Source organism: Hesperophylax consimilis, chromosome 18, assembly GCF_061612785.1.
Source record: "Hesperophylax consimilis isolate HC1 chromosome 18, BYU_Hcon_1.0, whole genome shotgun sequence".
In the NCBI taxonomy this organism is placed as follows: domain Eukaryota; kingdom Metazoa; phylum Arthropoda; class Insecta; order Trichoptera; family Limnephilidae; genus Hesperophylax; species Hesperophylax consimilis.
In genome coordinates, this window is record NC_142853.1 from 32,513,332 (window position 1) to 32,530,326 (window position 16,995).

At 33.4% G+C, this 16,995-nt stretch overlaps 1 protein-coding gene across 2 annotated transcripts; it reads left to right on the forward strand.

Annotated features, from left to right (window-relative positions):
• The first annotated feature begins 3,537 nt into the window (after positions 1–3,537).
• Nemp (Nuclear envelope integral membrane protein) lies at positions 3,538–16,909 on the forward strand. Of its 2 annotated transcripts, XM_089642808.1 has the most exons (8): positions 3,538–3,837; positions 4,082–4,194; positions 4,271–4,481; positions 6,532–6,698; positions 9,148–9,363; positions 11,844–11,968; positions 13,191–13,352; positions 13,550–16,909. In XM_089642808.1, exons 1-8 carry the CDS (start codon positions 3,747–3,749, stop codon positions 13,758–13,760), a joined length of 1,296 nt encoding a protein of 431 aa, XP_089498934.1. In that variant the 5' UTR covers positions 3,538–3,746; the 3' UTR covers positions 13,761–16,909. The 2 variants fall into 2 exon arrangements, with proteins under 2 accessions (XP_089498934.1, XP_089498935.1); XM_089642809.1 differs by lacking the exons at positions 13,191–13,352; positions 13,550–16,909 and adding an exon at positions 12,080–12,236.
• Positions 16,910–16,995: the final 86 nt, after the last annotated feature.

Here is a 16,995-nt window from a genome sequence, read left to right on the forward strand (position 1 = left end):
AGTACTTGATTCTCTTTATGGTGCCATGTCTTCCTCGGGTGATCCTGACTTCTACCATTCACATTTGCGTCATATATTCTCCTTACTGTACAGTAAAAATGTAGGACCCCAAAATTAAACAATTAGTGCTCGAGCCACCACTGACATGAGGGCAAAGTACAATCAGGATTATAAAAATCGAATCCAAAAGCATCGCGTACTTTGAAATTCGTAAAGCTTGAACTACTAAAGTATTTGGATAAACCAACTAAAACTAAAAAAAAACTTTAAAACTAGTTTAGATTTTTCATATAATATGTATATTTTTTTTTTTATTTATTTTATAAAATACAGTATAATGTTTAAATTTACATAGTAAGAGCATATTTCAATAAAAATTAACATGTTTACCTTTACAAGAGTCTAAAACTCGTGTGTAAAGGGAAAATAATAAAAACTTAACATATATATGTAAATAGAAGAAAAAAAGAATCATAAAAACATATAAAGTGAAGAGATTTTAGTTTTTTTATACAATAATTTATAAAATAATATAGTGAGATATCATCGTCATTCTAATTCGTTAAATTATTTATTGTAGTGAAGTTAATTTTATTTTTAAATTTATTAAAATCCGGTTCTAATCTCATCTCAGTCGTTAATTTATTAAACCATACCACTCCAGTGTACGTGTAATAGTGTTGTGCAAAACTGGTATGCATTAATGGAGTCCATAAGCGACCCATTGTATTTTGCCTATTGCTCTCGACACGAACCATGGCATGGTGTGACTTCTTATACAGATCTTTATGGATTTGAAGTAGCGTATTTTTCGTATATGTATTTTTTAGTGATGGGACTTGAAAATCTTGGAAAAGTTGTAAGGTTGGGTAGTCTGATGGTTTTTTTATTAAAATTTTTATTAACAGCCTTTGAGTGATTTCCAGCGGTAAAAGTGATGATTTGTAAGCTCCCGCCCACGCAACGATACCATACTGTATTATTGAATGCGCTAGAGCGTAGTAAATATTTTTAAGAATTTTTAAGTTAAGTATATTTCATAGACTAATAAATATGTAAATGAGTTTTCTTAATCTATTTATGATATTGTTTATGTGAGTTTTCCACTTAAGTTGACTATCTATTATTACACCTAAATATTTAATTTCATTTTTATTTCCTATGGATAAACAGTCATTATTTTGGCAAGTAGATTTTTTTGATATGCATTTTTTTGAATATATTTTAATATTTAATGTAATAAAAGGGTTTATTTTGTTTATACTAAAAATTATATAATATGTTTTTTCAATATTTAATGTTAATAAGTTTTTATCAAACCATTCTTTTAACGTATTGATATCATTGTTAGCAATTATTTCAAGTTCATTCAATGAATTCGCTTGAAATATAATTGCAGTATCATCTGCATATGAAATGAGTTTTCCTGTTAATGGTAATTTAAAGATATTATTAGCATATAATATGAATAGAAGAGGGCCCAATATGGTGCCTTGTGGTATTCCAAAGTCACTTGTGTTCGGTTCACTGAGAGTGTTATTTATTTTTACATATTGACTTCTAGAGTTCAGGAAACTTTCTATCCACATTTTGGCATTATCTATAATTCCTATTTTGTTAAGCTTGTAGAGTAATTTTTTGTGACTTATGCTGTCGAAGGCTTTCTTTAGGTCTATGAATATTGCAAGAGATTTTTTGCCTTTGTCTAGTGCTTGATGTATTTTTGTTGTTAAATCTATGATTGCGTCCTGTGTGCTTATTTTTTCGCGAAATCCAAATTGTTGGTCACTCAATATATTATTAGTTTCAATAAATTTTAGCAGTTGTTTTTTTGCTACCTTTTCAAAAATTTTTGAGATATTTGATAATACTGATATAGGTCGGTAGTTATTAATTTCTTTAGTATCACCTGATTTAAAAATCGGTGAAATAATAGTTTTTTTGTAAATAGATGGAAAGATTCCTTTTTTAAGACTATTATTTATGATATGTGTAATAGGTTTTTTCAAAAAGTTGAGATTTTTTTTCAGAATTTCAACGGTTATCCCATCAAAACCTGGTGCGGACTCAGTTTTTAGGTTTTGTATTATAACAACAGTTTCTTGTTCGGTTATCGTTTCGAATGTTTTTACTGTTTTATTTAATGAAGCTACTGGAATTCCTGATGTGGTGGTATTATCTATGTTGTTAGTTATTTCGTTTGCGAGATTTTTTCCGACATATGAAAAAAAATTATTGAAAGCATTCGCACATAGTTTTGGGTTATCAGAAACTTGCATCATATTATTGTTAATGTGCAGCTTTAAAATGTCACTTGTCTTTCTTTTTTTATCAATTATTTCATTTATTGTTTTCCAAATTTTTTTACCACTGTTACCTGAATTTAACATCTTTTGTTTGTAGAATTCTTCTTTGGTCATTTTAATTAGTGCCGTTAGTTTATTTCTGTATTTTTTAAAGTGTAAAATAATCGAATTATTTAGTGGGAATTTTTTTGTAAGTTTAAATAATTTTTCTTTATCTCTAATGGAAACCACTAGACCATGGGTAATCCATGGTTTAATTTTTTTGAATTTTTTTTTATATATTTTTTTGTGTATTTCACAGCTTGAATCTTTTATATGCTTTTGTAAGGTGTCATGAAATTTTAAAGCACTATTATTTACATCTTCTGTGCAGAGTATAGATTCCCATGTTTCGTGAGACAGTTTTTCATGAAGTATTTGTTGATTTATCGATATTTTAGGCATGTTAGATTTATTACTATTATTAATGTTTTGTTTTTCTATGTTAAGGTTAAGAATACATGTATGATGGTCCGTTATGTTGTTTCTCCATATTATTGTTTGAAGATTATCAATGTAGTTGGAATTACACCATATGTGATCAATACATGATGGTATTTGATTATTAAATTCTCTAGTATATTTATTAATACAGGGTTTAAAATTTAAAGCGGTCATCATGTTAATATAATTGTCCTTTTCAATAGTGTGATTATTTTCAGCAATGTTAATATTAATATCGCCAGTTAGAAAATTATTTGTACATTTATTATTTAAAATAATATTATTCAATTCTCCAATAAAAGTGGATATAACAGCAGAGTGTGTCCTGTATATTGATATTATTTGTATAGGTAGTTTATTATTAATGCTCAGTCTTATAATAATACAGTTTGCATTAGTCATATTCGTTTCAGTAAAGAGTACGTCTTTAAATATCGTCTTCGTGTATATAACAATACCACTATTTTTGTTAATATTTTGTTATTATATGCAAGAGGTATTTAAATAATTTCAAATTTATTTATCCAACTTCTCATATCACTACCAAATCAGCTTCGGTCAGAAAAAACCGGCTGGGAACCGGTTGGTTTGCCACTAACTTCATAAAGAACGGGCTCCATGTCGGTCTCCGATTAGTGGAACCGCAGTGAAAACCCATTTCAGATTACCAACCATCTCTAGTATTTTTTGATGAATAAGTCATAGACAATAAAAGAAATATGTATTTTACCGGTAAAATCTTTAATAGATCCGTTGTACCCCTCTTTCTATCACGCTTCATTATTTATGAGAAAGAGGAAGACAACTGCGACAGAGGTCACCGCGGCAGTACTTGCAAGCCATATCTATTGTCTATGACAGTCTTTTGAAAACTTGTCAATATTGGAATATCGTGTCAAGTTCGTTTATTTATCATAAGTTTATTATTTGTAAAAACGTAAATGAAAACATTTTAAAATGTATCTTTTCAACAATCGCGTATTCGGTGTAGCGTTTTTAATATTTTATACGCTATTATGTGTCCACTGTGCAGAAAAACCGTATAATGGTAAGTGTATTTTTTATAACCTGTAACCATAATATTATTATTTTCAACTGCACTAAACTGATAATATATGTTTACATTTCCCTGATTTAATTAGGTTTAGGTTAAATTTATGTTTGGGTATAATTTTACCATAGTATTGTAATTAGCTTACATCCAGCATTTATTTAGATATTATTCATAAGTTATTTTTAAGTTCAAATGTTACGTTTCTCATGAATACATTTTGTTTTTCTTCCATCCACAGTTCACACATTGGAAGGACCGACAAAGATAGAACGAGTTTATTCTAGTATTCTGGATATTAACTGTTTTATTGGGAAGCCAAAAAGTATTATACATTTGTGGAAGACAGTGAAGGTGGGTAATTGTTTTGTTTTTAATGATTTGTTTTTTCAGTATTTATAAAACATCTAATTATGATTTATTTTTTTAGCTCCTCTTGGATATCCCTTCTGACAGATTTGCCCAGTACAATGGCTTTACTCCGGAGGAAGTGTGGAATGCCTACCTCGCAGACCGTTCTTTGTTTTCTTCGAGCTTCTTCTCTTCAAAGAAATCACGCTCACTGCGGCTAGATCCCTTCAACACAACCTGTGTTGCCATTAAAACTGACGAAAAATACATTATTGAACTTAATGTTCAAAGTAAGTACCTAACTACAAAAATACTTAATCTCCGTTCCATCTGATCAATTCCCACACTATTGGCTTTACTACAGGCTTTTCCAGTGGAACGCCTGGAGAACATGCGAGCATTCTAATATGGTCGTTATTAGAATAATTTGCGATGCAATTTTGACCTTAATGCTTCAAAAAATGTATGAAAAACAAAATCAGCATCGTTTGGGCTAATAAAACGTTAGGTTCCACTAATATTTTTCTGTTTTATGCTCCGGCTTTCAACAGGTTAATAAAAAATCTGCAATGTTGCACTGAATCATCGTAGGACTTAAGACTAGGATCATATAGGTATATATTTTATGCCAAGTAGGGAGAGATAGGCCCCTTTGATCCTAAACCCTTGCTTTCCACCTTGTAACGTCACACACACACACACACACATATATACATATATAGTCGATTTTGTTTTGTATATTTATTTGATTTGGGGAATCTTAAATTCTTTTAAGTTATTTGTCAATAAATGAATCTGCATATACAGGCAACTCGCAATGTCTTATCAGTATCTGGTCTTTGAAAATAAAATCTTTATCCTTTTTAAAATGGTGTGCGAATTGCTGGCTGCATAAAAACCCTAAGGGCCCGTTCCCACTTCCGTTTTCAAATCGGAGGCGGGTCCCGTTTTAAAAACGGATGCCCTGTGGCTGTAGTGGATGTATGGAGCTGTTCACACTTGTCCGACACGATTTGAAAACGGATCCGACATTTTTTGTCAGATGGATCGCCAGCGCAGCGCGTCCGTTTTCAAATCGTGTTGGAACTCGCTCGCTATTAGTTTTGTATCGAGCTGTTCACACTTGTCGCCTCGTCGTTCCGGCAGAGTCCCTGCCACACCCTGACCCCTCCCCGCCCGCTCCCAGGAGCAAGGAAGCAGGCACGCTGCGTGCTTGTATTTGGTTATTTTGTTAAGTAAATAAATTAAAACGTATTTTTATCCTAGCAATCTAGCTCGCTAAAAACTCACGGACCGCCTCTGGAAGACCCAGTAGCCAACAAACTACAATATTTTATTTTTAATTAAATAAAAACAAAACGCTTGGTGTACACTACTTTTTTATATCAAAATTATCAACATGTTTCAAAATTTATTTTTTATCCCTTACTTATTTTTCTTTATTTTAAAGCTTAAATGAGCTGCACGATGCACGGAAGAGCGCATTAGTTTAATAAACACATAATAAAAAAAATATTTGAGTTGTAATTGTTTTCTTACCTTAAAAATATCGATAGCCTTTCTTCAGGACAAATGCACTCTCTCAATTTTGTATTTTGATGCGTTAAGCTCTCTGAAATTCGTTTCAGTAGATGGTTAAAGGAAGTGATAGACATTCTAAAATAATTAAAGAACTTTAGTTAATCATTTCTCAACTCACCAATTAACACTTGGAAAGTTCCTACAAAAATCTTTCATCCAAAATTAGATTCACCCAATAAAGGATGAAAGTAGATTAAATGCTATTGAAATGAGATCCCTGAGGCGTATGTGTGGTAAAACCATGTTTGATCGTGTGAGGAATGTGGAGATCCGCAAAGAGTGCAAGGCTGATGTAAGCGTAATGAGTAAGATTAAGAAAGGGACGCTTAGATGGTTGGGGCATGTAGAGCGAATGAGCGAAGATAGGAGTGTAAGGAGGATATATGATGCGAATGCTAGCAGAAGTCGGGGATGCCCGAGGAAGACATGGCACGATCAAGTGAATCAGATACTCGAGTCGGGCCATGTCAAGAGTCAGAATAATAGAAGAGTATGTATGAGACGATGTATGAATGTGAATGAGGCAAGAAGTGTGTGCCAAGACCGAGTTGTTTGGCGGTCCGTCCTCTCTGCCCACCCCTGCGGGGAAACGGCGTGATGGTTAGTTAGTTAGTTAATTTTGATTCTTTAATGGACAGTGAGTGACCCGCCTAAGTTAAATTAAATTTGTGCTTGAACAAGTTACAGAACATGTTTGAATGATTTCGTAACAGGACCTGTTACCAACCACCATTAAAATGTTAAAATGCATTCTTTTAGATGTGGACTACTGGAAAATGGGACTATTGTTTGCTGGGGTATTCCTATTTGTCTACTCCAGATCGCTGGGGGAAAATGTGATGTTTTTTTACCTCAGTGGAATTACCCTCGGTGTGTTTGCTTCGTTCATGATACTCGTCTACTTCTTGAGCAAGATGTTACCTGGTGTAAGTGTAAATTTACTATACTTGATTATTATAATGCCTCCATTCCTGCTGTTATCCAAATTCTTATATCTGATGTGCTGCTGGTCTCCACACCGTCCAACCCTCAAATTAAGGTGACCCAATATCCCCTTCACAATGTTTATTCAATGTTCTCCTAAAATGGTTTTGCACCAATATACTTTGTGTTTCAATAATTAAAATCATCATTATCACGGTGCTGCATCGCAAGGTTGGGTTTGGCTTCCTTCACAAATGCTTTCCACTGAATGCAATCTCTCATTTCGCCATTTGCTTCAAATCCTCAGAATTCCTTCCCGTCCTGCCCCAATCCTCTTCCATGCAGTCTATTCACCTCTTTGCATTACTGCCTCTGTGTCACTTCCATTGGGGCACCCTCTTCGTCATAAAGTCTATGTACCTAGTTCAATACCGCGTATGAGCCGATACTTTCAAAATACGTTTTCTTGGCATTTTCAGTTGCGGACCAATCAATGCCGCATTGATTGGTCCTTTAAAATTGTGAATAGACTGCTTGTACTCGATTAAAGTTATTACCACAAATGAACCTTCCTCAGTACATAAGCAAGGAAGAGTGCTTATATCCCTAGATGGTTTTTTTGTCCTTCCTGAACACTTTTTTCCCCCGTGAGCACTCAGGCCATGGACACATAGCGCTATCTCCCATTTCACCTCATTCCTTTGAGCTGGTTTCCCGTAAGGGTCCCTGTTTTCCCATTGTATGGATCCCCTTGAGGATCCTTTAGGTAAGGGTTTTGCTATTGTAAGTCCCTCTTTGTTTGGGTTCCCCGAAGGCCCCACGAAGGAAGAGTCCACCGAGGTAGTCTCAATCCCCCCTCTCCACTCCCCCTTGGTCCCCCGAAAACCCCAAGAGGAAAGAGTTCACCGAGATGGCCTCGGCTCTCCTCTTCACTCCCCCTATGTTCTCCAAAGGCCCCTAGTTTTTCGTTTGAATGATCCATTTTTAGTCCCATGAGTATCTAGGGAAACAGAAGAAGCAGAGCCCCAAATGCTGGGGTAAGGCTTAAATACTACGAGATGTGACCCTTTTTCTCTGAAGCACCATTTGTGACATTGTTCACTGAACATGGTAGTTCACACCTTGTCTTGGCCATTGCAGGTCACATTTCCCCTCCCTGGGCGATGAGTTCCCCACACTATCTTTCTTTGTTTCTCTACAATGTTTACACCTTTAATATAATTTTTTATGTGGATTACAGACTGTGTGACCATTTACAATACACAAGCAACATAAATTACCTACATTTTAAACATTCTTTCACATTTTACATTCTTTAAAAAAGAATTAAAGAAAAAAACTACAAAAAAAACATACATATTATATAGGGTTGCCATCTCTAAAATTTGGCAACCAGGACAAGAGGCGTGAAAACCCCGGATTTTAGAGCCCATAACCCGGACATGTCAACAGGTTTTTTTTAAACACAGTCAGTGTAATAAAAACAGTTTAAAATGTCATATATCAACTTTTTATTTATTTTCAGACCTTAAAATTAAATTGTGTCATCTTTTATCATCATTTTAAATGTACCCAACAAAACAAAATCTTATTACAGTTTGTTACACATTGTTTTCATAATCAGTTAGAATTTTTTTCATTCTTAGGCTAGCTTTAGACTTGTAAGCTTTTTCGTAAATTTACGACTTCTAGCCAATGGGCATATTGCATTTTGAAAATCCAATATGCCCATTGGCTAGAAGTCGTAAATTTACGAAAAAACTTACAAGTCTAAAGCTAGCCTTAAAATAAAACATAAATTATTAATATACTCTGTTATGAAAACTAAACCTTATTAAAGTATTAAACTTAACAAAATTCAATTAAATTTTTACAAAAATTTTAAAAATACTGGGACCATTTTAGTATTCAGTCTTACAATTTTTGAGGTAACTCTTTAAACTGAATAATAATTATTATCTTTAAATTTGTATCAGCAGCCATTTACACAACAAAATACCTCTTAATATAATATGAACTAAATTCAGTCTTCTTAAATCTTAAGCAACAAAACTGACAATTTTTTCAAGTTTAGACTTACTGGAATGTAAGTTACATTATTAATTTTTTAAAACATAAAATATCCACAGTCCGTGTGTGGCGGGCGGCCCAAGACTTTAAAATTTTAAACCCGGACTACAAATGAAACCCCGCCCGGACGCTCCCCGGACGCCTTCTAAACTAGGACAAATCCGGGGAAACCCGGACGGATGGCAACCCTAATATTATAGCTGTTTAATGTATATAATATATTTCCATAAAGATTTCAAAATATTCTATAGATTAATTAATTGTTTTTGTTGTAGAACTCCATTTAATTTTTTTTTTAAATTTAATAATAACATTATTAAATTTGATTTACATGAAATTAAAAAAAAAAATGGATTGATTTAATTATTGTAATATTTCCAGAAACCGATAGTCTACGGTGCCATGATCGGAGGCTGGACACTGGGGGTGTATGCCCTACAGTTGGTCTGGTCCAACTTCCAGCCACTACTGTTGGCCTACCATACCTACGTGGCGGGGTACGTGGCGGCTGCGGGATTCCTCAGCTTCGTCATTTGCTACAAGATGGGACCGCCCAGAGACAAGAGAAATAAGAACTTGATCACATGGACTTTGCAAGTCAGTATGAAATTGGTGTCTGAAGACTAACTAGTTAACCATCACGCCGTTTCCCGAAGAGGTAGGTAGAGAGAATAGACCACCACACAACTCTGTCTTGGCACACGCTTTTTGCTTTATTCTCATTCATACTCTTCTGTTTTTCTGACTCTTGACATTGCCCGATTCAAGTATTTGATTCACTTGACTGATTCACATGTCTTCCTCGGGTGTCCCCGATTTCTTCTAACATTCACTTCCGCGACACTCCTTACATTCCTCTACATTTTTAACATGGTCATAATATGTGGTTTTAACACTCATCTGATTTCTTCAGCATTCTGTCTGCTTTCATCCTTCCTCTGCCAGTTTCGTGCTTCACTGTCATACGTTAGTGTTAGTATCAGCACTCCAATGTTGACTGCCTGCTTCACTTCATTGGACGATTTTTTCGAGTATAGTAATGCTTTGGAATTATTAATATAATTAATATCAGTTGCGAGCTGGGATGAAGAAGAGAGAGATAATAAAGAAGCTAATACATGGCCTTTTATACTACTGTAATACAACTGTCTCACTCTCTACTAACGAAGTCAAACACCTGACTTTATAGTGCCAACCGCATTCAGTGGTCCAATCTTCTTTTATTTTTTGTCTTGCTTTTTATTTTACAGTAGGCCCCGAGAAAAATAAATAACCCTCAAGGTCAGTATGTCGGCATGCATGTCGACATGCAAAAAATAAAGGGAACCTATGTGTCCTGATTTCATGGACCATTTCCATTCAAATTATATTTACATAAACTAACTAACTAACCTTCACACCACTTCTCCACAGGGTAGGCAAAAAGGACAGACCGCCAAACAACTCGGTCTTGGCACACACTCCTTGCCTCATTCACATTCATACATCGTCTCATATACACTCTTCTGCTATTCTGACTTTTGACATCTCGTTCACTTGATCGTACCGTGTCTTACTCGAGCGTCCTCGACTTCTACCATTCACATTTGTGTCGTTTATCCTCCTTACACTTCCTTTCTTCGTTCATTCACTCGAATTCGCTCTCTAATTTTTAAATGGAACATTTGTTTCTACATAATGTATTTAATTTGTTTTGGTTCTGACTGATAATTTATACATGGTTGGCTAATAGGACAAAAATATTGGTCCATTAAAGCGTGACGTACACATATGATGCCACTTCCTCAAACTCTAAATTCTAAGGGATCGCCTTCACTGGCTTCGATTCCCTGAAAGAGTAGAGTTTAAGATCTGCTTAATGACCTTCAAAGCATTGCAAGGAATGACGCCAGTAGTTGTTTGTTTTCGGTTGTCTGCTTATTGTACCTTTTTTTTAAATGTCTGCTCAGAAGATTCTCATTTCTGAGCACAAACTGCCTCCTGTTTTATATTATGTTTTAGTTTTAATGTTCTTGTTTTGTCCTGTCCTGCTGTTATTGTTATTCTAAGTTTTGTCATCGCTTTGTGTAAACTGTACATTTAATGTTATATTATTAGATCTGTATTGGGTAAGGCGCACTGTAGGAATAATTTTAAGAACATGACCACCAATACTAAATTACTGTTTTTATGTTTGTTATAGTAAAGCGCGCTTGAAGTGAAATGACACTAAACTGCGCTATATATACAGGGTGTCCGGAAACTCGTAGTACAAGCGGGAAACTGGTGAATCTACATCACATTTGGAGTCGATTTTGTAGTATATTTTTTTTTTATTTGAGCTTTCGTTATCGAGTAAATCGAGTTTGAAGTTGATTTTTTTTTTTTTTTTTTTAATCAAATTCTTATAAATTATTACTGAAGATCAAAGTACCCAACTAATTAAAACTATTTGAAAGTAAAACAAATGAAGAAACTCGGATTTGAAGCATTATTTTGAAATCACCCTTCATTTAACCCGGTGTAATCATAAAATATTTCTGCTCTGCAGGGTTAAAACATCTGTTATTCAACCCTAAAAACCAGAAAAAACTTTAACCCTAAAATAGCCGAAAAATATATTTTTTTGGTTTTTTTTTTTTTTTTTTGAAAATGCTCAAATCAAAAAACTTTATGTTTTTTTGGGTTCCCCATGTGGTGTAGATTCTCCAGTTTCCCGCTTGTACTACGAGTTTCCGGACACCGTGTATATTCTAGATACAAGAAGGCTATACTATCATATATTCTAAATCATTACTAATATAACGTAAATCTACTCATACTTATTGATAATATTTTGTATGTACTTGTATCTCCTTCTAGTATTAATTTTCTGTCATCATTTTATGATCAAATGCCACAGTTAATTGTTATTCTGTGACATGAATTATGTTGTACGGTATATTTATACCGTTGATATTCAATAAATACTACGTTATTATTATTATTAACAAATAAATATAATTTTGCAATTTAACATCAAAAATAAAATAAAAGATTACATTGAACACTTAAAAACTGATATATTAATTTGTTTTTAAATTATGCATTATTTTCAGGCCGCTGGACTTGTATTGATTTACTTCAGCACTGAAATGACAGAAGCATTTGCAGCAATATCCTTTAGTCTGATCATTGTCAAATGCATTCCAAACTCTTGGATCGCTGCAATCAAACAATATTGGTAACTATATTATACAAATCATAAAATATTGACTAATTCATTACCTAACCAAACTTTATTAAACATTATTATTTTTTTATCTTTACAATTTAAAATTTTATAATTTCACAGGTCAAGAAAGAACCTGAAAAGAGCAGTGGGCAAAAAATCTGCTAACAAGAGGAAATAATATTATCCAAGATTAAATTTGAACAATTATTCCTTTTCTTTTTTTTTATTAAACTTTTAAAATTATCAGAAAATATACCTCCCCTTTTACACCGAATTTTCAAGGCAAGGCTTGAATTTATTATTTTTTTATAGCAGCTATCCTTTTGATGTTTATGTTAGTTACATGCTCAGTCAGATTCTAGAATCTAGAATCAATGTAATATTTCTAAACATATCCGAAAATTAAACTGTTTTTGAAAGGGAATGAAATCAAATTTTCTTATTAGAAATAAAGATATAATTTTTGAAATATTAAAAAGCAAACATAAAAAAAATTTAAAATGGCTCCCTTACGTTTTTTGTAACTAAATTTACTAAAAAATAAAAATAAAAACACGCATTTTATTAAACAAAGTTGATGCAAACGTAATGTCACATCACATTTTTTGGTCGTTACATATAAAAATAATTAGTAAAATATTCATAATTTTTTTTTAAATTGTAGTTGGAACCTTTGGTTTCATAGAGGTGTACATTTTGATTCTTCTGTGGTTAACTTCTAGATTTGAATATAAAGCGTGGAGTTTTCTCTTTCTAACACCGTTTAGTTCGTATTTCTCACCACACCAGTAAGGGAGATACAACGATTTTTATGAGACCAAATGAGCTGTTACCAAAAGCTAATTAGGGTTTATAAATAATAATATTCTTAATACAGCAAATGCTATTAAACCTCAAAAAGACACGATGATAACCAATTTTTCATTGGGGGAGGGGGTTCATTTGGTTACCTTTGGAAATTTAATAATATTACTTGCTTTTGAAGGCTGGAGCATAAAATAGAATTATTAGCCCAAACAATGCTAATTTTGTTTATCATACATTTTTCGAAGCTAAGGTCAAAATCGCATCCTAAATTATTCTAACAAGGATCATATTAGAATGCTAGCATGTTTTCCAGAGACCCATCGGCGTTCCACTTGTTAATATGTAACGTCCCATTATAAGATACTTTTGTGTTAGAATTACTAAGTTACCTCTCGGGAGTGTTAATAATTATTTTTTATTTCAGGAGATTAAAAAATCCCCCAAAGCGAGTGCTCTTAAGCCAAGAAGAGTATTATAAGCAAGGCCAGAGGGAAACAGAAAAGGCTCTCGAGGAGTTGAGGGGATATTGCTCCAGTCCCGAATGTCCGCAGTGGAAGTTAATGTTAAAACTCAAACACCCTCAAAAGTAAGTTATTATAATAATGTATAATATAAAAAACACCCTCTACAACATGTCTTGAGGGAAATTGTTTTCCTGAATGTTTCAATTCTGAATGGTGATCTTACACCAGGACGATACTACTTCCACTCCGGCTTCCTGGAGCTAATGTTAAAAAATTGTCCTTCGAACGGTGTGTCATTATTGAACATTTTTTCTTCTAGGTTTGCAAATTTCATTGAGAGTAAAACACATTTATCGGATGATGAGATTTTGGAACACGATAATAGCGACATTATCATACGAAGAAAAAATATCTCCAGCCAGAAATCGAAAGAAAGAACAACTGTTCCTTTTAGCAAAATCAACGGGGACAATGAAACAAGTGATGATTCTTCTTTGAGCTCTGACGATTGGAATAATATGAATTATTGAATTTGTATTTTTCTTCATAGTACAGGGCACATTTTATGTTCCAGGTCGATGTTTTTTTTTTAATAACTTGATTGATTATATGGTCTTTAACATGATGATGTCAGTCAAGTGGCCGTCTCTGGCCGTGGCGTAAAAGCGAGCTCTTTTAAACACATTTTCACAGACTTTTAGCATTATTTAAAAAATTACATTTTCGAATGTTGCCCTTAGGCATCGAGGTTGTGGTTGTTTATTGGTGTACACCTTTTCTTTCAAGTACCCCTTAGGAAGAAATCGCGAGGGTTCAAATCATGGGATCCTGGCGGCTAGTCGACGTAACCACTTTTTGACATTATTCAGTTAGTCACGTAATTTTCTCCGCTTATTCACAATTAAAAAAAAAGGTTTTAATAATTTGAACACATTGTTACGGCGTTAGATGCTCTATAATATATTGTTATCGACTACTCTCTATGACTGTCAAATGCCAACTGACAAATGTCACCCAAACCAAAATGGTAGCCAAACAAATTCGACCCGGAACATAAAACGCACCCTAAATACTCTTTTTTTATTTTGATAATTATTTGGAAGTTGTCGATCCGATAGTGAGGCTTATTAACGATTATTGCTGTATTTTTTGTTTAGTTAATTAATTTGACACAAAATAAAATATAGCGAAAGAAATGAACAATTTATGAAGATAAACACTATGGGCCTTATGAATAAACATGTTTTAAATTTTACACCACTATTTACCCTGCCCTACACAATGATAGCATAATTTAAAACACGTTTCTTAGTAAGGCCCATATAGATAAATATTAAATAATGTTGTTTACTCTGAGGATTCAGCCAATATGTGTAAAAGGATGTGGTTTATATATTATTTTGTAATGAGAGTAATACATTAATAATACAATGACGTTATAATACATCTAGACTTGTTATTGTCTCGCAAACTCGAAATAAAATGTGGCAAGTAAGAAACAGTCTTGTTTCCAGTAAATTCTTATTTCAAACGTTGTTCATGTGTGACAAAGATTATGTGCGTATGGACGGCATTTTCGTATTTCCGTTGAATACTACATTCTAAATAATGGGTGTGACTGAGATAACAAGATATGTCTATTCACTTATAAAACTAACACGGAATACTGTATGAGACCACCTACTGCTATTAGGTTGTCCCGCACTTTCTCTAATGGCGCTGAAAATCTTCAGGGAACAATTGAAATAATTTTATTTTTTATAATAATAAAATAATTTGTGTGTATTTATAATTGCAATCTTATTTCTTGGCTTTTACTAGTGTTTGCCGAGTAATGAAAACATTTTCTCATCACAAATGGAGGCATTTCGGTACTTTTTAAATGCAATTTACTACAGTTACTAAACTGCCAGCAACATATAACTGGTCGAAAGCAATACAATTGTCTTACTTTTTTTTTTGGCCTGCCACTTTGACATTTCTATATTGCATCTATACAGGGTGTATCGGCACTAACCCGACAAACTTTAACCAGCTATTCCTTAGCACATTTGGAGTAAAAAATGTTATGGGCACTTTGCTGTCCGGTAGCATTTTTTTTTCAATTAAAAACAAAAAAAAAAAAAATTTCCACACTACATCACTGTCATTGCGTTTCGTGTTCAACAGCTGTTATAAGCAAGTATGTCAAAAAGCGTCTTCGCTCTTTCGCACACACTAAATAATAATAGTTAAAAATGAGACGAATGGTGCCGTGCCATTTCGTTGTGATTGTAAAAGTGCGCCAATATAGGTACACACGTGCATTATTCAACGGAATTCAAATAAAATATTTGCCAGATGGGTTTTCAAACTTTGAAAAAGGATAAAACAGTGGTGACATGTGGTGAAAATATGAATAATAAATTTTTTATTAAAAAAAAACGTTACCGGACAGCAAAGTGCACATAAGATTTTTTACTCCAAATATGCTAAGGAATAGCTGGTTAAAGTTTGTCGGGTACGTGCCGATACACCCTGTATAAATTGTAACATCATTGACTTAATAATTTCTAATAAACATATTATAAAAATTAAAATTCTGTGTGTAATCAAATAATTCAGGGATCATTTAAATATTATTATTTTTTTATGAATTAAAATTTTGGAATGTTCATGTATTTAGCGATTTTTCTTTTTATTTATAGTAAAAATAAATATTTTTTATGATCCTAAGACTGTAATTTACCTAGTCCTGCAACTAAATTTTATATGTCTCTGGAGTGATAAATCTATAAATAAATAAAGTTGTGAAATAAGCAATGAATCTTCTAGAGATTCAGGGGTACCCAACCTGAGGCCCAATTGAAGAATTTTTGCAGCCCAAAATGAAGTTTTCAGCATTCTATGTTTTGGATTTTGAGGTCATACAAAAAATAAAATTGTAAATTTATCACATTTATATCATATTTTGTGAAATTAGAACTTTCTTGTTATTAGACCTCGGGCTCTCGATGGGGGTTTTGATTTATTGCTTGAAAAGTGCCAGGCAATTCAAGCAATAAATCATTACCCTCATCGAGAGTCCGAAGCCCTATTTGCTATGCGTATGCTGGCTGGTAATAGGATGTTGTGTAGATAGGCTATCTCAGGAGAAGCATGTCATCTGTACCTGAGAAGCAACTCTATGCGGATGAAACTCTTTAATATGTTGTGTACATAGGCTATCTCAGAAGAAGCATGTTATCTGTACCCGAGAAGCAACTCTATGCGGATGAAACTCTTTAATATGTTGTGTACATAGGCTATCTCAGAAGAAGCATGTTATCTGTACCCGAGAAGCAACTCTATACGGATGCAACTCTTTAATATGTCGTGTACAGAGGCTATATCAGAAGAAGCTTGTCATCTGTACCCGGGAAGCAACTCTATACGGATGCAACTCTTTTTGTCGTGTACATAGGCTATGTCAGAAGAAGCATGTCGTCTGTACCCAAGAAGCAACTCTGAAACATGAAATGTTATTTCCACTCATATTTTGACTGATTTGTGTAAATAAGTAAAAAGATTTGCTAAAAACAGAGGTTTTCGGCTCTCCTGAACATATCGTGTTATGGAGTTGCATCCATTTGCTTCACGGGTACAATTTTTTTCCTACTTTATTTTAGATAGCTTTTCCAGTTCCTATAAGCTTTCTTGTCTGACCCATAATTTATTTAATAAATGAGTAATAATAATGGGTATAATGAATGTAAGTAATTTATTCAATTAAACGACTGAAATTAT

Coding starts and splice junctions, on each gene's coding strand:
- Nemp (XM_089642808.1), top strand. CDS start 3,747: ATGTATCTTTTCAACAATCGCGTATTCGGTGTAGCGTTTTTAATATTT. Junction 3,838..4,081: donor TGCAGAAAAACCGTATAATG/GTAAGTGTATTT, acceptor TTCCATCCACAG/TTCACACATTGGAAGGACCG. Junction 13,353..13,549: donor AAACTCAAACACCCTCAAAA/GTAAGTTATTAT, acceptor TTTTTCTTCTAG/GTTTGCAAATTTCATTGAGA.